The 21,490-nt window shown below is 37.1% G+C and overlaps 3 protein-coding genes and 1 non-coding gene across 4 annotated transcripts; 2 read left to right on the forward strand and 2 right to left on the reverse strand.

Moving 5' to 3' along the window:
- The first annotated feature begins 8,693 nt into the window (after positions 1 to 8,693).
- On the forward strand, positions 8,694 to 9,644 carry LOC113070084 (28S ribosomal protein S17, mitochondrial-like). The gene is made up of 3 exons (XM_026243249.1): positions 8,694 to 8,796; positions 8,980 to 9,130; positions 9,294 to 9,644. Exons 2-3 carry the CDS (start codon positions 9,008 to 9,010, stop codon positions 9,573 to 9,575), a joined length of 405 nt encoding a protein of 134 aa, XP_026099034.1. The 5' UTR covers positions 8,694 to 8,796; positions 8,980 to 9,007; the 3' UTR covers positions 9,576 to 9,644.
- Positions 9,645 to 12,220: 2,576 nt separating this feature from the next.
- Positions 12,221 to 17,604, reverse strand: fam114a2 (family with sequence similarity 114 member A2). Its single transcript, XM_026243250.1, has 14 exons — positions 17,467 to 17,604; positions 16,952 to 17,199; positions 16,231 to 16,330; positions 16,045 to 16,143; positions 15,825 to 15,952; positions 15,568 to 15,702; positions 15,245 to 15,403; positions 15,035 to 15,158; positions 13,646 to 13,731; positions 13,434 to 13,562; positions 13,174 to 13,313; positions 13,027 to 13,099; positions 12,868 to 12,921; positions 12,221 to 12,729 (listed from the first exon to the last, which is right to left on the reverse strand). Exons 2-14 carry the CDS (start codon positions 17,177 to 17,179, stop codon positions 12,631 to 12,633), a joined length of 1,554 nt encoding a protein of 517 aa, XP_026099035.1. The 5' UTR covers positions 17,180 to 17,199; positions 17,467 to 17,604; the 3' UTR covers positions 12,221 to 12,630.
- Positions 17,605 to 18,209: 605 nt separating this feature from the next.
- Positions 18,210 to 20,210, forward strand: LOC113070086 (membrane-associated progesterone receptor component 1-like). The gene is made up of 3 exons (XM_026243251.1): positions 18,210 to 18,533; positions 19,181 to 19,336; positions 19,448 to 20,210. Exons 1-3 carry the CDS (start codon positions 18,245 to 18,247, stop codon positions 19,540 to 19,542), a joined length of 540 nt encoding a protein of 179 aa, XP_026099036.1. The 5' UTR covers positions 18,210 to 18,244; the 3' UTR covers positions 19,543 to 20,210.
- A 941-nt stretch (positions 20,211 to 21,151) lies between these two features.
- Positions 21,152 to 21,262, reverse strand: trnal-caa (transfer RNA leucine (anticodon CAA)). Its single transcript has 2 exons — positions 21,225 to 21,262; positions 21,152 to 21,197 (listed from the first exon to the last, which is right to left on the reverse strand). It is a non-coding gene; the product is annotated as a tRNA-Leu (tRNA).
- Between the last annotated feature and the right edge of the window lie 228 nt (positions 21,263 to 21,490).

A 21,490-nucleotide genomic window follows, 5' to 3' on the forward strand; every position in this document is an offset into this window, starting at 1 on the left:
GGGAAGAGACATGCATTTAAATCCCCCTCCCCTTCATGAACGGAGGGTTTGTGAAAGTGTATTCATGCAAGAGAAATTATGAAAGGACCTTGCTTTGGAACTGCTCATCACGTATTTGACTGTGGACTACTTCCATCCAGTCTTTAAACTTTAAAGTAGAGTAGAACTAAAGTAATTTCTATTTGCTATCAGAATTAAATCTGGTGTAATAAATTAGGAAGCTATACTGATAACTGTAAAACAATTATGATAGTCAAAAGAAAACAAAAAAAATACCAAAAGAAATTGTCATTGGTCGATTGTGGTTAAAACCTGCCTTCATTCAACATTATATAAATAATCAGGGCAAGCGTGTGCCTATAGGTGAACTATGTAGCTGCCTAGGGTGGCAGCACAGTCAGGGTGACAAAAAGGACCCTAACACTCTTCTGCCCTAAGGCATGAATCTCCTGCCAAAAGTAGATGCTCTTTTTCCAAGAAGTTCACAGTGAACTCACCAAGGTGTAGTGTGCCCCTACTTGGCACTTTTATTATTCTGCTGCCCTCACCTCTGTTGGCGCTGAAGTAAGAGGTTATGGTGAGCTAGTGACCCTGAGTTCACCAAGCATCCTTGTTAATCCTGGAACAACATTTCAATTAACCAATCAGAACCGAGGGATAACTTTTCAGGGAATATCTGTTTTAGGCTTACAGTCAGGGTTAAGTGCTTCTACACCCTTGTTAATCAGCTATCATTTCACACTGATTTCAGGAATAAATTATGGGTAGGGTTAGGTTTAGGGGTAGAGATTTGTTTTAGTCTATATTTTTGGACAGAAATGTTGATCCAGGATCAACAAAAGATGTTTTGGCAAGCTCCACTTCGAGAAGAAGCGGTCGCTGCACACCTCTACCCGCCATCTGCCCTGGCAGTTTTGCAAAGCACGTCGCTAATGTGTATTATTTAACCGATCCACTTACAGATATTCATGTCTTTGGAGTTTGCTGTGTAGTGGAAGTGTGTATAATTGGTGGGCACATTAATTAATTCAATGAGAATATAGTAACCTTTGAATTTAAAAACCCTCGGCTGAATATTTCTCTGTACGATAATTGCACATGCCCTGGATAGTTTGTGAATTGTCAATGCTAAAAAGCTTTGAATGATGCAAAATGCTGTAAAAAAAAAAAAAAAAAAAAAAAAGCCTAAAACTAAATATGATGGAACATATCTAAATTTAATGCTGCAATCAAAACTTTTCCCTGATCTTCCCCGGATCTTCCGATGGCCTCACCCGACCTATGCATATATTTATTAAATAATAGCCTATATTACAGAATTTGCATTTGCAGCAGTGCATTGCATTGCATGCTGTTTTTTTATTTTATTTTCTATTTACGTTGCAGTATGAAAAAAACTTGTATGTAGGGTGATTTGCCCTAAAGTGGGACACTAAGGTCTAGTGTTTATAGCTCCACCACAAATACATGAATGCCAGTGAAACTATGGGTTAGCCAAAGCTGTAGTATCATGTCATCAAAATCACATGACCTCTCAGATGTCCAGTCATATTTGAGGGCAGAGCAATCATCAGACAGGAAGCACATTGTGTGGAGACCACCCAAAGGTCAGTGACATAGAGTTTTGCGAACTTGATAACAAGGAGTATAAATACATTTTAAACAAGACCATCAAAATATAGTACAACTTTCTATGTATAAAATATATTTTATGTTCATTAAGTTTCCTAGTGTCCCACTTTAGGAAATGTGGTTTTTGAAAAGTGGGACAGTATGATTAGACTTTTCTGGTTCTTGTGTGTGTGTGTGTGTGTGTGTGTGTGTGTGTGTGTGTGTGTGTGTGTGTGTGTGTGTATGTGTGTACCTGTTATGAGGACCAGATGTCCCCACAAATATATTAATACCAGAAAACGTATAAATCATACAGAATTAAGTGTTTTGAAAGTTTTGTGTGAAGGGTTTAAGTGTTGCAAGATTTTATATTTTTCCTTCAAAGAGCTCTAGACTATGCCTGTTGTTGTTGTACGTGTTTTTAAGTAAAATGAACTAGAGAACAGTCAAGAAATTCTGACTCATTTTCTATCTACAACATAGACTACATAGGCTTGTGATAAATAGTTGCTTAATTTCTTTATCATTAATGCATCATATTTGTCTGATGATGTTGAATTATCCATGTTTCAACCATTCATAATCAAAGCATTTTAGTATTCCACATGAAAGTGATTTTGGCCTTTTTTCATAGACTTTTCAGTGTCCCACATTAGGAAGCTGCAGATTTTCTCAGATGATTTAAACTAAGAGCTTGAATATGTCTATAATTTATTTTATGAATGTGTTATATGCATTTTCTCTTTTGATTTGATTAAGACATATCCTGGGAGTTTTAGAATGGTATTGGGTATGGTTTGGGCTACATCACAATATTTCACATGTCTGAAAAACAAAAGCCCACTTTAGGCAAATTCAACCTATGCTTTTATGTTAGTAGAATTGTATCAATAAAAAAATCTCCACTCTTTCACATGCATCATAAAGATCATGTTTCATTTGTGATTGTGACACTCTTTTTGCTAGAGTGCCATCTGAGCTTCTGCCAGTGTTGTGTTGAATCCTGACCCCCACTAGCACTGGTACAATAGGTTAGGATAGAATAATATATGCATAGAATATCTTTTCTCTTTGAATTTAAATCTAGATTTATTCACACTGGCCATTAAAAACACTACGTGATCACTCTTGCCCAAAAAAGTGTGGGGGACGGTTTATTAAAAGTAGGGGTATTATTAATTTCCATTATAAAAATCAATGTGACACACTTCGTGAAAGGTGTGGGCATTGTCAACATGGTTTAGAGATAATAAATTAAATTCTTCTGTCTTGCTGTTATTAAATTTACATTTATTTTGTTTGTTTTTTTCACCGGTGCACCACCCGAGTCTTCTCCTCCCCTGCTTGATTGAACTTTAGTGATGTCTGGTTCTTGTTCTCGAGTCAAGAATCAGTTGCAACGATTTTTTGGATCAACGGTACACATTTCTTTTGGACACATGCGATTTGAGAACTGATGAGCTGATGATACTGGACCCCCATCGAGGGCGGTGAAAGTGGAGGAACCGGTATATCATGTCCTGGCCAAGAAAGGGGCCTTATGTTGTCAGCTCGTCTTAGAGTTACAATCAACACCCAGAAACCACTCATCGAGCCGTGAGCTCTCAGTACAGGGTGGGGGAGACCTCTACAGCCCGATACTCTTGGCTGCCCGGGCAAGCATGGCTGCCATTTCAGCATCTGCCCCAGACTGAAACTGCATCAGATGGTTCTAGCCCACTGTCCAATGCTGCGACTGATACCTCGTCTATACAAGCCCTGAATGAAAATTGAATTTGCCCAGAGACAAGCTCTCAAACCCATCCGGAAGCTCGACACATAGGAGGATCGGGAAGTCCACAGGGAGTTACCAGGCTGACCACATGAAGTATCTTTGAAGACAACTTGTATTCCTCAGTATACTTAGATGCTGTCTACTGCAGTTATGACTAGGGCTGTAGTACTCGAGTCCGGTCTTGGACTCGAGTCCGGACTCGAGACATTTTTCTGTCGTCTCGGACTTGTCTCGGACTCGTTGAATTTGCACTCGGACTTGTCTCGGACTTGGCCATTGGACTCGCCAAGTCTTCTAGTTGGTCTCGACCGAGTCCAGAAAAAAAATAAAATAAAAAATTTCTCCTTCAAAACCAAACCACGTTTGCATGATGTCGCGACTGAAAACGTGTGGAAAACGCTAGGCGCGCCGCTCTCCTTATTTCCAAAGCACTCTGTAATCTGCGCTCGCGCTCCAGTGGCGTCTGCTGTTGCTGGGCAACCATTACCCGCTCTCCATGATGACGCAGAAGTTTCAGCAAAGAATAAATGGAATTCCAGCACTTAAAATCACTTGCAGTAGCTCTGCTAATAGATTCATTTAAAAAATGGCTATCCTTGTACAACTATGATCATCTGTTTCTCCATCTTGCCTTAGCTTTCAGTATTGTTCCGGGAAAGGATGTGCATGACCAGTGGTGCACTTACTGCGACCTGAAAAGTTTAGATGTTTCTAATTTAATTTTCTACATGTTCGATTGTGTTTTATTTACGTCTACACCTAGATAGCCTTTTTTTTTTCAATAAACGCGTATTAATGTATAGCCTTATGCAACAATTACATATGTAAATTTTAAAAACTTTATATATGACATTACATATTTACATTTTCATGTAACAGCCAGTATTTGTATCTGTAACAATCACAAAATTTTTCCTATCTGCATTCGAATATAACTTCGTACAGTTACTGTTATGACTTTTTATATATTTTTTCGTGGTTATCACTGAACAAGTATGTCGTGTTAAACTGAAATAATTATTAATTTCTAAAATAATATTTATCATGCAAGCAGAGAGATGTCATGACAAACGTTTAGTGATCATTTGAACACGACTGAATCCATTCAATGCACACATTCTCATTACGCAGAACACTTTGAGCGAGTCTTATGTTAATGAACTTCACTACACAGATGTGTGTGTTCCGCGCAAACCAGCAAAAGGTAAATATGCAAACATGTAGGACAAGTAGACAATGTATCCGTATCTAACTTGATTATTAGCCTACTCTTGAGAGAGAACTGATTTGGTTTTTGAGAGACGCGCAGCGCTGCTGTTTGATTGGTGAGCGCGCTGTGCTTATTCCATTCATTCGTATCATGGTAGCCTAAGCTTTCAATATTTGCCTTTTAAATATATAAAAATAATATAACGTGTAGCTATGATGTATTATTATAGGTAAAATTACTCTTGCAACGCTCTGATTTCTGAGAGATGCACAGAGAGGCGACAACAATGCGGTGTTTGATTTGCTCTCTTTTCACTCATAAAGTTTACATTCATTCACTTCTGGCGCTGATGCCCTGGCTCACCTGTTATCTAGCAAACACCAGACTCTGTCAGCTTTAGCCGAGTATCAGGCAGAATTATTCCTTGTCCGTTATTCGTTTTTTAAGCCATTATCCGTGCCATTCCGAATAAGGTATTCGGCTTCAGGCACAACCCTAATTATTACATTACATATTTTATTTTTACATGCAACATAGATAAGGTCATATAGTAACAGCTCCACGCAATATTGTAATTCTCAAATTCACGTCGTACTTGCAAACACTTTGTATGCATTATGGTTAATACATGCTGGAGTAGTCGATCGTTTCCGACATAGCTCGACTAGTCTATGCAAGATCTAGCACAGTAGGACAAAAATTTGCTGTATTTATGTGCGCATGGCCAGTAGAGCCAAACGTATCCATTCTAGCCTTGCTGCGCGCATTTGTCATATCCCGAGCTTTGCGTGTGTCTGTGCACTGTGCCAATTAGGCATAGTCATATACATTTTTGACCACAGATATAATGTCAACAAAAAATAAAGTACATAAAAATTATTTGACCTTACAGTTCCAAACTTTGTTTGTTTATCCAAGTTTAGCTCCCAGGGTCGGACTGGGGGTAAAACCAGTACTCATTAGCAAGGCCCCAAAGGAAGAGCGGGCCCTTGAAAAGTATGAATCTGAAATATATATTTTTTACCCGGATATTTTCATGGGTGGGGGCCATGGGGGCCCATCAGGACTGCCTATGCATAGGGCCCAGGATCTTGTTTAACGCCCCTGTTAGCTTTAACCCTAATTATACACACTTGAACCTAATCAAGCTCTTACTAGACACACTAATCTTCCAGGTGTTTTAAGGCCAGTTGGAGCTAAACTTTTCAGGACATTGGCCATCCAGGATGTAGTTTGGAGACCCCTGTCCTACAGAGTTGTTACTTTGCACATGCTTTTTGATCATTACAAATAATAATGTAAAATGATTTTCTTAGAATAGGAGATATGCTTTCTCTCGCATCACAAACATTATCAGTGGTTAAGTATGTGGTCTTGAAGAGGACCCTTTTTTCTTTCATTTGGACTCGGTCTTGGACTTGGACTCGAAACTTTTGGACTTGGACTTGACTTGGACTCGAACCTCTTTGGACTCGGTCTTGACTCGGTCTCGACTAGTCCTGGACTTGGACTTGACTTGGACTCGACAAAGCCGGACTTGACTACAGCTCTAGTTATGACAAGCATTTTGTTCTTCTAAGACTTAAACTGGTAAGCCTAGATCCTGTTCCTTTGTGTGACTACACTTTGAATGACTGATGATGCTGGAAAAGACAAAATATGGATTCATGAACTCACATGCATATAGCTAAAAATAAAATAGGCTCCCTTTACTTTACGAGAGGCGGCCAGAACATGAAGCCTAATGACGATGCTTCCCCCACATTCATAGTTCATCCTGAAATAGCAGCGACACATTCCTAGATTGCATGTGTCTACATACAGTACACAGCTAAGGGCTAAGTGAGCTACTGCAACAACTATAAGAGATGCACAACTGGAACTGCAGAATTTTAATATGGAACATTAAATGGTAAAACGACTGAAAATAAAATGTTTTTTAAAAATGTGTCACTTGTAGAAAATGTATAGTGACATAAGTAAAGTAAAGGGAGTATAGGCAGTGCAAAGATTGCCTTAAGTGAAGTTCACGTCACATTATATGACTTAAAAAAGTCAAAATCTCTCACATATTACATGAGGCACTTTTAAACTATAAAAAAAATGCATTTGAGATCAGTCAGTAGCACCACTTGTTTATAAGGTCACTTTTATCAGCTGGTTTCTCACTTCCTCCTCCTTCTGCTAACTTCGTGGTCTAGTGGTTAGAGAGTTTGACTCCTAACCCTAAGGTTGTGGGTTCAAGTATTGGGCCGGCAATACCACAACCCTTGAGCAAGGCACTGAACCCCCAACTGCTTCCTGGGCTTCGCAGCATAAAGGGCTCCGGGTGTGTGTTCACTGCTGTGTGTGTGCACTTTGGATGGGTTAAATGCAGAGCACGAATTCTGAGTATGGGTCACCATACTTGGCTGAATGTCACGTCACTTCTGCAGTATTTGCCTTGGCATCCTGCGCCCCCTACAGGAAAGACACTGTCAGACCACCACTACTGATAACTTCTGTCATGTTTATTCAAACTACATCCAATTTTAGAATAACTGAGAAACTATTATACTTTTTATTTTATTTTTTACTAATATTTTGATTTTTTTGAATTCTTATACTTCGTTTCCATTTAAATTTTAGTTGTTTTTGCATTTTTTAATTGTCTATATTTTTTTCATTTTTATTTCAGGTTTAGTTTTTTTTAGTATATGAAGTTAAACCCCCATGTCATTCCAAACCTGTAAAAGCTCTGTTCATCTTTGGGAGGCTGGGAGGCTTGTGACTGTTACATTGACTGCCAAGTAACTTACACTATCAAAAGTATGAAAGACATCAGTGGTTCAACCGTAACATTTTGAAGTGATGAGAACATTTTTGTACGCGAAGAAAACAATAATAATGACTTTATTCGACAATTTGTCTCTGAGCAGCATATATTGCTTGGGTCCAGCGGATGTTCTTCAAAATGGCACTATGGTGATGTGGAGAGACACAGAGGAGACAAATTGTTGCATAAAGTAGTTATTTTTGTTTTCTTCACGTACAAAAAGTATTCTTGTCCCTTCATAATGTTACAGTGATGGCAGATGAACTATTCTGACGATGTCTTTCATACTTTTCTGGACCCTGACAGTGTAAGTTATTTGGCAGTTTATGGGACAGTAACAAGCCTCCCGGTTTTCATCCAACATTTCTTAAATTGTGTACCAAAGACGAATTAAGCTTTTATGGGTTTAAAACAACATGTGGATAAGTAATTAATGACAACATTTTCATTTTGGGGTGGAGTATCTAGTCGCTCGTCCTATGGAGGTTGCAACAGGATATGTATGGTCAACATTGTTCTGTGATTTCTCAATAAATTAGCTTACAAAACGGAAAAGTCCTAGCAAATATTTATTAGTAACTAAAACCCACAGCTTCACTATGAGTAGAGAGAGGCTGCCAGGTAGAATTCATTCACACACGCAATTGCTCTCTGAACAATGCATTCATATAAATGCAATCTTTGCTGTGCTACTTTAGCTGTTTCTGATTTAGAACAAGCAAAAATATGTGAGAAATATAACGACCCAAAGACAACAACAACAAAAAAAGATACAAAATTGGTTGTTTTAAGAGCAATAGCCATGTGGGCAGCGCTGTGTCTTATGCCACAGCTGTGCACAAGGTGTTGAAGTCTCAGATCAAGTTTCTTTTTTGTTCAGTAAATGACATCATCAGCGACTACTGTGAGGATGAAGGCTAAAATCTGAGAAATTCTGAACTCTGAATTTTGTGCATCAGAATATACATAAACATATAGATATCGATAAAACATATTAATCTGAGAAATAACATGTGTATTATAACATAAATATATGTTAAATATTTATTTCGTATAATATTGATAATTACATTATTCATTATTTAATTTTACAATGATTAAAAAAACAAGTACAACTATATTCCATCTTTCAACACTTGACAAATCTGTAAAAAATATATATATATATATTTATATATAATTGTATAAAATATTTAAAATAATAAACAAATAAAATATTATCTAATTTTCTAGTTGCTTAAATATTTGACACTTCAAAGCCGCCAGGACATTCTCTCCCATTACGTCATCAACATGAGCCGCGAGTCTTGACATTCAGAGACACATGCTGAATGTTTTCATGAGTTTTTGACCTTTACATTAACGTATACCTTTACAGTAAAGCCGGTAAGTGTATTCATTACATTTTTATTTACATACATATAGAAATCTCTGTTGCTGTTTTATGTAAAAATTGGCTTCAGTGAGTAAAACAGATCTGTGGGATTGGGTTAGCTTAGCTAGCAGTTGATTTTTTAACTGAGCTGTTACCTGCAAGTTCGTATAACAAGACCATTTACTACGTTTTAGGGGTCAGCAAAACATAAACGGTAACGGTATGTCCACGCGTCAAGCCTCGGTCCACGCGAAATGGATCATCGGCCAGGTGATCGGAACCCGGATGAAGAAGACGGCGAAGGTTCGAGTCACGAGACTTGTGCTCGACCCGTACCTGCTCAAGGTAAGATATGGTGACTTTTTTTTTCTTATATCGTCTTTCTTTCTGTTTTTATTTTTTTTTACCCTTATATTGGCTCAAAATATTTGAAGCTGTAAGCCTTAGGGTAATTTATATTTCGTTTGGTGCCAGAATTATCCTGATGTTTTCATCTGCTTTTTTATAGTACTACAACAAGAGGAAGACCTACTTTGCCCATGATCCTTTGGAGCAGTGCACTGTTGGGGATGTTGTTTTGTTGAAGGCCTTGCCGGAGAAAAGATCCAAACATGTCAACCATGAACTGGAAGAGATCGTGTATAAAGTTGGGACGGTGGTCGACCCGCTCACTGGGAAGAGGGTTGCTGGGAAGCAGTATTTGGAGCCTCTTACAGAAAGCACAGTATCTTTAACGGAAAAACTGGAGCAACTAAACATTACTGCCTCCACACCTCCTTCCACCTCATAGTATTGTTTTTGTCTTTGATGTATGTACATAATTAATGTCTTGTTTTTCACATAAAATATAATAACACGGTCTAGTATTTGTGAGGTCATTAACCATACATACAGCTGCTTATACCTGCTGTGTTTTTTGAAAACATGCATAATTTTATACTACAAGTCTGTACTAATAGACTTAAATCACCATTTCTAGATAAGGATGGCTAAATAAAATCCACTAGGCTTTATTAGACATTTTTATTGAGAAGTTCAATCTGTCAGACCATGCTTTAAGGTATCTATATAAATGTACACTGCTGTGATTATTAGGTTTTAAAGAAGTCTCTTCTGCTCATCATGGCAGCATTTATTTGATCAAAATACTGGAGAGAAAAAAACTCACATTGTGAAATGTTATCAGAATTTAAAATAAGTGTTCTATTTTAATATACTTTAAAATGTAATTTATTAATGTGATCAAAGCTAAGTATTCAGCATCATTACTCCAGTCTTCAATGAAACTTGATCCTTCAGAAATCATTCTAATATGCTGATTTATTATCAATGTTGGCAAAAAAAAAGTTGAAGCATCCTGTTGTTTATTAGATAGGTTGTCACAGTTCTTCTGGATTTATTCTGTCTCAGTGGGATCGGTTTCTTCAGGTCACAGACTTGATGATGGTGAGATCAGATCTCTGTGGAGCACTTGCTGTTGTCAGACTCAGACAATAATCTCACTGAATTATTACAGTTAATGGAAAAATGAATGTTGGAAATGTAAACTGATATTTCCTACTGACACACTACAGCAAAATATAGAAATAATTGACTTATTTAGCTCGTGAAAATACTAGTGTTCTAATAATTCTGGCCACAACTGTATATACAGTATTGTTCAAAATAATAGCAGTACAATGTGACTAACCAGAATAATCAAGGTTTTTAGTATATTTTTTCATTGCTACGTGGCAAACAAGTTACCAGTAGGTTCAGTAGATTGTCAGAAAACAAACAAGACCCAGCATTCATGATATGCACGCTCTTAAGGCTGTGCAATTGGGCAATTAGTTGAATTAGTTGAAAGGGGTGTGTTCAAAAAAATAGCAGTGTGGCATTCAATCACTGAGGTCATCAATTTTGTGAAGAAACAGGTGTGAATCAGGTGGCCCCTTTTTAAGGATGAAGCCAACACTTGTTGAACATGCATTTGAAAGCTGAGGAAAATGGGTCGTTCAAGACATTGTTCAGAAGAACAGCGTACTTTGATTAAAAAGTTGATTAGAGAGGGGAAAACCTATAAAGAGGTGCAAAAAATGATAGGCTGTTCAGCTAAAATGATCTCCAATGCCTTAAAATGGAGAGCAAAACCAGAGAGACATGGAAGAAAACGGAAGACAACCATCAAAATGGATAGAAGAATAACCAGAATGGCAAAGGCTCAGCCAATGATCACCTCCAGGATGATCAAAGACAGTCTGGAGTTACCTGTAAGTACTGTGACAGTTAGAAGACGTCTGTGTGAAGCTAATCTATTTTCAAGAATCCCCCGCAAAGTCCCTCTGTTAAAAAAAAGGCATGTGCAGAAGAGGTTACAATTTGCCAAAGAACACATCAACTGGCCTAAAGAGAAATGGAGGAACATTTTGTGGACTGATGAGAGTAAAATTGTTCTTTTTGGGTCCAAGGGCCACAGGCAGTTTGTGAGACGACCCCCAAACTCTGAATTCAAGCCACAGTACACAGTGAAGACAGTGAAGCATGGAGGTGCAAGCATCATGATATGGGCATGTTTCTCCTATGGTGTTGGGCCTATTTATCGCATACCAGGGATCATGGATCAGTTTGCATATGTTAAAATACTTGAAGAGGTCATGTTGCCCTATGCTGAAGAGGACATGCCCTTGAAATGGTTGTTTCAACAAGACAATGACCCAAAACACACTAGTAAACGGGCAAAGTCTTGGTTCCAAACCAACAAAATTAATGTTATGGAGTGGCCAGCCCAATCTCCAGACCTTAATCCAATTGAGAACTTGTGGGGTGATATCAAAAATGCTGTTTCTGAAGCAAAACCAAGAAATGTGAATGAATTGTGGAATGTTGTTAAAGAATCATGGAGTGGAATAACAGCTGAGAGGTGCCACAAGTTGGTTGACTCCATGCCACACAGATGTCAAACAGTTTTAAAAAACTGTGGTCATACAACTAAATATTAGTTTAGTGATTCACAGGATTGCTAAATCCCAGAAAAAAAAAAGTTTGTACAAAATAGTTTTGAGTTTGTACAGTCAAAGGTAGACACTGCTATTTTTTTGAACACACCCCTTTCAACTAATTCAACTAATTGCCCAATTGCACAGCCTTAAGAGCGTGCATATCATGAATGCTGGGTCTTGTTTGTTTTCTGACAATCTACTGAACCTACTGGTAACTTGTTTGCCACGTAGCAATAAAAAATATACTAAAAACCTTGATTATTCTGGTTAGTCACATTGTACTGCTATTATTTTGAACAATACTGTATAACACTTATCTATAGTTAACATTATAGATGTTATTTTCAAAAAGTCCTAAGTACACATTTATTTTATACCACACTTTCATACATAGCATGTTACCTAGCATACTTTATTTAGTGTATAAATTGCATTTTCATATAACGTTCTATAATTCAGAAGACGTGTAACAATTGTTTGTTTAAAAGATAATTGAACATTAATACTGATATAACTTGCATAATTATTTGAAAACAATTTAAGTCTTAAAGATATTAAAAAGATGATTTCTATTTATTTCATTATACATTTAGACATAAAACATTTATTTAAATTACTGTATTCATTCAGACACTGTCAGTTATAAGGTGAGATCTGACAAAGAGTCTATTCAAAAATATACTAAGATAGGAAAAAAGCCCCAAATCAACAGATGTGCAAAAGCTGTGCACGCCATACAATATGTCATCTGCTTCCCGTATCTACCTGAATGTAAATAACACATTATTTTACTTTCACAAGTTTTTTTTTTTTTTTTTTGTTATTAAAACCGAGTTTGCACAGTAAAGTGTTTCTGAGTGGTTATCACTGTGCCGACTCCATCGTCCTCTGAATATGAGACACTTCCAGAACTGGCATGAGGAGCTGGAACGCATCCTGGATATATGATGCACTGTTTGATGCCTTAAAAGTGAAAATAAAGTGAAAAATATGTTAATACTCCTGTGAAGACATTAACATAGAAGTCTTAAACATCTCTTTTTTTTCAATTACATTTATTTATAAACATGATGCAGAAAAAAAGACAAAATCAAGACAAACCTCCAGAAAAATGCTGGTAATAAGTGGATTGAGGACATCTCCCTTTTCATTTGCCTGAAATACAAACATTTTGACTTGATGGCATACAAAACTCACATTTTCGAAAATGACCATAAACATATTACAGATCTCTAGACTATAAGAAGCCAAGCATCTTACCCCAATGGTAGTCAAACATGACGTGAACTTTTTAGATAGTAGTGACACCTCCTTACAAATAACAATAGTAACTCTGAAAGTGAAACACATTATTATTAGAATTTTCTCCAAATGGCAATTTTGCACAATTATTGCAAGATAACTCACTGTGATAGGACTTTGGCTTGTTCTGTGGCCATCACCCCCTCAGGGTTACAGTGGAGCAGAATTTCAGCGCTTTTGTGGAACTGCTCTATGGATCTGGCTGTGAACTCGGCCAGGCTTGTAATGGCAAACAAATGGGCCTCCTATGAAAACAAAATGTCAACTGTCAGAGCACAACACAAATATACATTATTCTTAGATATATGTATGCATATCTCACAAGTCATTTAGTACAGTTTAGGCTAAATAACAAGAGTCCAGACCTCAACACTGCATTTTGTCACTGCCGTTTTCTGTTCTTTCTCCTCTTCTTCTTCTTCTTCTTCTTCTTGATCTGGGTTTTCACTTTGTAGCTTGATGTTTGTGATATGGTTGAATGCGTTTTTTCTCGCCTGAGTGGATATGAGTAAATGTAGATAATCTGACATGCGGCATACTTTAAGATTACAATTACGAAGAGATGCTCAAGTGATACCTTGCTAAGTTTGTCTGCCGATGTGGAGATCTGTAAACCTTCGAGGAGATCTGTCAGTTCCTTCACAAAATCCTCACCATCATCACCTGGGAATAAAATATTTTTTATGTTATTAAAGGTCCCATGATGTGAATTATTTTCTTTTTTTATAGATTTTTTTTATATAAAAAATGTACTCATTGTTAGTAAGATTTTTACATTTAAAATTTATAAATAAAAGTCATTTTTACATCCTGATTTTAGTCCTCTGGCTTGAATGCTCTGTTTGAAGGGGCGTGTCTGCTGTGAGACTCCGAGTAAAGGACAAGTGATTGGCTGACATCTTTGCATTTGAATGCGTACTACATGAGGAACCCTTCTCAAATTCTTTTACTGTTTTTTTTACTATTACAGCTGTCGAGATTAACGAATCAAGTGTTGATTATAGCATTATTATTTAGATCTTTTCCCATCACATGAATCGCTGCAGTGATGAGCGTTGAGTAGACAGAGTCTGTTTATCGAGTGAATGCAGTGATCTCATCATTGCAACACATTTTTTCTCACAAAATGCTTTCACCGCAACTAACAGCAAACACAATATCAACATGAATACAGTAAGAGCTTCGTTGTTCAGCTTAACAGTGTCATTCATTATAACGGCAGTTTGGGCAAGTGTGCAAATATACTCACGATGTGTGATTGACAGCTCCGAACAAATATAAATGGAGCATTCTTTGATCACTCTCTGTAGTTTAATCACAATTTAAATAACAGATTTGTTTCATGCTACTAGGAGAAACAATTTGAAGTTGATCGTTTAGTCACTGGCTTGATTCACTGATGCATAAACAGTATTAAACGATTTAGAAAGAAAGTCTGTGTGAACGTGAATAAATAGCTACACATCAGAAATCACAGATCAGACATTAATGAACACCGTTACTCACTGTTTGTGGCGGTGCTGTCGAATCCATATCATAAAAGTCTGTTTGTAACGCATGTGCTGGCATTGCGACTGAATTAAATGTAAAAAATAAGCGGAATAAATTTTCTAAAATTTCTCGGGGTGGGCAAAGCAGAGAAAGGGGAGGTAACCTTTCCCCTTATGACGACATAAGGGGAAGATTCCACATTGGCCCGTCTGAGCTCTTGTTTCTCAAAGGCAGAACAGGACACCCAGGGCTTGGTTTACACCTATTGAAATCTCTAGCCACTGGGGGACCATATACAGGCTAGGGTAACTAGTATTAATGTAAAAAATAAAATAAAAAAACTCATAAAGTGAAATTTTCATGCAATGGGACCATTAACATAAATTTTAGTTCATTTACTGAGTCCGAGATTTCAAAAATGTTAACATCTCTATATTTTTTTTATTTAAGCTTTGTGTTCATTGTAAGCTTTTACCCTTCGCATCATCCTCCAGTTCATCGTCAAACTCCATAAGAGAAAAAGGCTCTTTAATCTCCTGAAGTACTTGTTTTAGTTTAACCAACTCCTCACCGGACAGAGTGGTAAGCACAGATTTCACCTGCACACAAACGTAACACCTGAGTTCAAACCCTTCACCGTTTTAAACTTTAGCACTGTTTTATAGTTGTAAAGAATTCCACCGACTTTATCTTCACTCTCTCTAGAGAGGATCTCCAAAGCCTCCAGATGGGACAGGCCTTGAAACTCATCAAACAACATCCCATAATGAGCCTTCTTGTCGGTTTCTGAAGTGAAGTTTTCAGCTTTCTGCTGCTCCTCACGTTCTTTGGCTTCCCTCAAGACCTTTAAGAGATGAAGAACCGAATCAGGTCAGTTCAATTCATAAGCAGAATCAAATTATGAATCTGCCAAGATGACATGTTTGTTCAAGTAAAGGTCATGTATTTCTGCAGGAGTGTCTGAAGGGGAGCTGAAGTTGCTAGAGACAGTCCTCGTCGCTTCTGCACCTGTGACAGTGTGGAGTTTCTGTTCATCAGTCCCTTTGTTTTCTTGAAGCCGGGGTCTCCCTCTGCTATCACATCCATGGTCTTCTTCCCAATAAACTCCAATGCATCCAGACCGCCACTTATTACTGTCTTACCCTGGTGAACAACCATAAGAAAACAGAATAAATAAATATACAATCAAATAAAATATTTAAAACAATGAATCTCAAAATGATTTAAGCTTTATTATCAACCAGCATAAATTAGCTTGCCCTTACCGTACTCTGAACTACAGTGGTTAATGATGACAGCATTCCCATACTACTGGAGGAGATCATTCCCATAGCACCACCCATCCCATACGTCTTCTCCCCTTCATCTTTACTCTCCTTGCTACCGGCTGAATCTGCAGAGCAAAAAGCAGAAAGATCATCAATACTTGTGAACTGGTGCGCTTGGTCTTATCTATCCAATGTCAATCAAAGAGCACATCCTTACCATCAGTTTTTTCTTTTTCCGCTTGAGCTGAAAGCTCCTCAGGACTTGGGATTCCTAGAGACGTCTCAGCTTTCTCAATGACCTGTGTCAACCCTTGGCCTTAGACAATGAACGGACAGTGTGAGTCTTGATGATATAAAAAAATGTAGCTGTTTAATAGAAAAGTGAAAATCTTGAGCCTCTTACCCACAGTAGCTACAGTGGCAGTAGCAGTGGAGAGGATAGATTTACCCCAGCTACCCCAGTAACCCCAACCTCCCTGGGAAACAGTCGTCTCTGGTGAGGCCTGAGGAAATAAGTGACAGTTTAAATAATAGATGAGTTATATTATAATTTCTACTTTTTATTTGGACATGATTAAAAAATGGCTAAGCAGTTGTCCAATCACAACTGACTGGGGCAGCTGACCAATCAGAGAAGACGGAGCAGAAAGGTGGGCTTTAAAAAGACAGGAACTAACAGTAAATGTAATACTGTAAATGTATTATAACAGACCCCAAAAATAAAATTTGAAAATGACAATAACTTGTTACTGCTGATAATATGGGTACTTATTAAAATGTTAAACTTCAAATCAGCCACAGTGAAGTAGTCTATGATTTAAATATCTTATCTGAAGTTCAAAACCTAATTTAATAAATAGAACACTGAATACATTGTTAATGTAAAAATATAATATATATATATATATATATATATATATATATATATATATATATATATAATATATATATATATATATATATATATGTTTTTTCTTCTGGTAGCGCAAGTAATGTTTATTTAACCAACAACATGTGACTGGGACAGGAATTTACATTTGATTTAAAAAAAAAACTAATTTCAGAACACCACTGCACAGTACTGATATACATATATGTTTGGTAGAAATGTGATAAAAGCTTACGTCTGAAGCGCTCTCTGCTGGTTTTTGTGTCTCTGGGCTCTTCTGTTCTTCTGGTGGAGGTTTGTGCTCTGGTCTTCTCCTGGTCTTTCGGGTTGGTGCTACATCAGTAGAGCTGTCCCTCTGAGTCTCAGCAGAGGGCTCATCTCGTGTGAGTGATGAATGCTCTTCGGGCTCTTGGTCCACTGATTTCTCCGTTTGGTCCTTTCTGGAGCTTTCGTTGTCGGACATCTTAATCACATACCAGTCTCCTGAAATGGACATATAAACAGATTATTACTTAAAGTAATTCCCGTAGTTATAACAACTGCTGTAGTACATACTTAGCAAATAAGCCACATTAACGTTACATCTGTCTCTACTGTAATTACTCTACCAAAGTCTGTCTCTGACTGTACTTAAAGCGAAGCTAACTTCCTTCGGCAATAGTTAGTCAGTATCCAGTGAGCTGAACGCTATAAATGCAATTATAACCAAGACTTTAATATTCAAATAAACAAGGGATAAACATAACATACACAACCGATTTGTCTTCTCTATCGTGCGGCCACGTCACTGGACTTAGCCCTGCTGTGTTTTGTTTTTCCCGTTACACTCGCTCTTCCATCGAGGAATGAAAATAGACTCCACATTTTTATTCCGCCGCCTGCTGTTTGGAGGAAGTACTTTAGGACCAACAGCAAATGCATTTATAGAAAAATATTTTTGTTAATTTTAGTGTAAAAAATAACGATGTTACGAAAATTATGAGATATTATTGACTGTATATTTCTAACTATATTTAATACAATCTGTTAATTATCCACATTATAGCCACAGTTCATCAAAACTGACTCAATATGCTTTTTCCCCAGCTGACAGGTTTTTGTAAGTTAACATTTTTTTTATATTAACATTTTTCATGGCAGTTACAGTCCTAATTGACTGTAAAACATTTTATAAAATATGTAACTTCGAACTGAAGTCCATACACTTTCCTGTTTCAGTCATTTATATTTTTACTGAAGTACATGAAACATAATTGTATCATTGGCACAGTGCATTAGTTATGTTTACAAATATAGTTTAAATATTGTTTTAACCATAAAAAAATACTATTTTTTTCAATTTTAGAAAACAGATTACAGATTACAGTTAACTTCAAAACTCATCACAAAAACTACACGCCCCAGAAATCCACCACTAATCTGATTGGCTGGCGTCACACTTTTGTGTGTTTTTGGCTTCTGTGATTGGTTTACTGCTGTGGTCGTAGATGGGTCTCGACGTTCTCACACAACAGCATCAGAAACGAAAATGGCTGAAGAAGAGGTCGAGCAAACTTCTGGCATTCTTCAGGAAATTTTCACTTCGCCTCTGAACATTAGCTTGCTATGTCTCTGTTTATTCCTTTTGTACAAAATCGTCCGCGGAGACAAGCCTGCAGACTTCGGCCCGGTTGAAGAGCCGTTGCCTAAACTAAAGAAAAGAGATTTTACTTTAGCAGAACTGCAGGAATACGATGGACTGAAAAACCCCAGAATCCTGATGGCTATCAACGGGAAAGTGTTTGATGTCACGAGAGGAAAGAAGTTCTACGGACCAGGTAATAAGCGATCAAAAATTCAGTCGCGGGTCTTATTTAAAACTTTTCTCAGGGTGATTTTATTGTGCTGTGATTACTTGAACTACTTTGACATATTTGCGAGTTTTTCTTTTTAAAATATTCGATTAAATTAAATTAAATTTATGCGTTTAGCAGACGCTTTTATCCAAAGCCACTTACAGTGCATTCAGGCTATCAATTTTTAGCTATTAAATTATATATCTATTAAAATGCATTAATTTAATTCCAGACACGCCCCTTTACGTTGCACTTTTTAAACCATGTACAAATGCCAAGTCATAACCCCTTACCTACTGGAAATTCAGGATAACGGAGATGTCACGCAACCCTGTTTAAGCCTGCATCAATGTTTACATTATTTTGCTTCTGATACTGTGACGTCATCGCAGTATTTTGTGCGTTTTTGGAACTTTTGTGCACGCTTTTGCAATGCCAAAACTGCTGGTCATCAGTGAATAATTAACCAAACTCGGATAAAGGTTGACTAGACTAAAGATGCCCTCTGAGCACAGAGTGCTCCATTTAAAAAAATGGTGCTTCATTAAAAAAAATGGATACTACTTGTTTAGCAGTCCTGTTAAGCTGATACATTTGTTTAGAGCTAATACCCATTTGTTCACTTTTAGAGGGCCCTTATGGGGTCTTTGCGGGCCGAGATGCATCCAGAGGACTGGCCACATTCTGTTTGGAGAAGGAGGCCTTGAAAGACACTCATGATGATCTTTCAGATCTCAATGCTATGCAGCAGGAAAGCCTGAGCGAGTGGGAGACCCAGTTCACACGTGAGTTGAAGGACACCTTTCGTTCCAGATTTTGCAGTTGCGCTCTTCGGGAATGATGCAGAAAGCCTTCATTGCCAAACGTTGATTAAAAGCTTGTATTTGCCTCCACAGAGAAATATGATTACGTTGGGAAGCTTCTTAAACCGGGAGAAGAACCGACAGAGTACACAGACGATGAGGAAGTCAAGGACAAAAAGAAGGATTAGAACACAGAGATCACAGATCATGTTAGATATATGATGTAGCTTTGTTGCAGTCACATTTTGCTGATAGCTAGACAGCAACCTCCATGTCATTTTATATACATCACTGTGACATTAATTAGCATGCCATACGTTCATAAACAGAATTTGATATCACTGTGTTAATTAAACTAATGTAGGATATGTTATATCTACAGCAACTGTGACTCATAATCATGTCATTTGAAGAATTCTTGTTAAATTATATTCTTCAGGAATTTATGGTTTCCTGTAAATATAGAACACAATTTCTCATCTCAATTTTTTATTTTGAGTGTTGACTCCAGATTTTATCTAACAAGAGAACATTAAAACCAAATACATAAATAAACATCAAAATACACTAGATTGCTTTTAAATAAGTGCCATAGTAAAAGTTGGAGTGGTGCTGTCATTCAGGGTTGATCATTAAACCAGTTTCTCTGATACAGATTAAGATTAGACCCATGCTAAAGAGGGTTTCGAGTAAATTTATCACATGCTAGTCTTAACATCTGCTCAGGACATTTGTAGATTAGATACACGTAACATTCCATGAGATTATGTTTTCAACTTTTGTTACCAAGACAAGTGTTTGCAAAACAACTTTTCTGTTCATAATTTTCATTATTAAAGAATATGATTTATTATCATTGTGCTTTACTGAGATTTGTTTTAAAGCTCTCTGTTTGTTTAAATTATACATTGCTGATTAGTGGTGGTGTATCCATGAACCCACACACTTGTGCCGTTGAATTAAGCATTTATGAAAGCATTTGCTCCAGCTGAACTCTCATTGTAGCTAGTTAGCTTTATAAAGCATATTGTATGATAATTGGCCTATAGATTATCAACATGATCAAATCTGCTTTAAAACCTGTTTTACACAATCTAATACATGCCTTCTGTCATCTGATTAAGACTTCTAATTCTAATTCTAATTCTAGAAATGTGCACCCTGTGATTTTGATGTGAAATCTAATGATTTTTATAAAGTAAATGTAAGAATGACTTCTGTATTTCCATTAATATTTCAAATGCGTATTGGAGACGCGAACCATTTAAAATGATTCAGTTCGATTTGGTGAACTGGTTCAAAAAGATCCGGTTACATCAATTGAATAGTTCGTGAACTGGATATCACAAACTGCTTTGTTTCGAACTCTCTCTCACAACAGACACAATGCTGAATAAAGTCCAAAATGTATTTTCAATGCTTCAAAAAATTCTAACTGACCCTCTGATGTCACATGGACTACTTTGATGATGTTTTTCTTACCTTTCTGGACATGGACAGTATACCATTCACACAGCTTCAATGGAGGGACTAAGAGCTCTCGGATTAAATCTAAAATATCTTAAACGGTGTTCCAAAGATAAACGGAGGTCTCACGGGTTTGGAGCGACAAGAGGTTAAGTTATTAATGACATAATTTAGATTTTTGGGTGAACTATCCCTTTAAGTCACTAACGTTCTCCTCTAATTTTGGGAGCAGTCCTGTGTAAAATTGTTTTTTACGTTGAAGATATCTGATAAAATTTTTATTATTTCTATTTCAAGTATAAAAACAAAAAAAGAAGAAGAAAAAGTATGTGTCAGAAGTGGGATTCGAACCCACGCCTCCATTCGGAGACCAGAATACCCGATTTGACGGAAGGGATCAGCCCTTGAGTCTGGCGCCTTAGACCACTCGGCCATCCTGACACTACTATGAAAAGGGTGCGAGAAATTCTTATTTACTTAATGTATGTATAGAAGTGCTGTGCACAATTAACACCTAACATCCGGCGTTTACTGTTTAACTAACTTTAACAATGTTAATACAGGTAAAACAGCAGTGATGGTTCCTTATAGAAAAGAAAATGTAACTATTTTAACGCATGTATACTTAATTGTATAATCCCTTATAGGCTAACCATAAATCACATAACC

This window comes from Carassius auratus, unplaced genomic scaffold (assembly GCF_003368295.1).
Source record: "Carassius auratus strain Wakin unplaced genomic scaffold, ASM336829v1 scaf_tig00002951, whole genome shotgun sequence".
Lineage (NCBI taxonomy): Eukaryota > Metazoa > Chordata > Actinopteri > Cypriniformes > Cyprinidae > Carassius > Carassius auratus.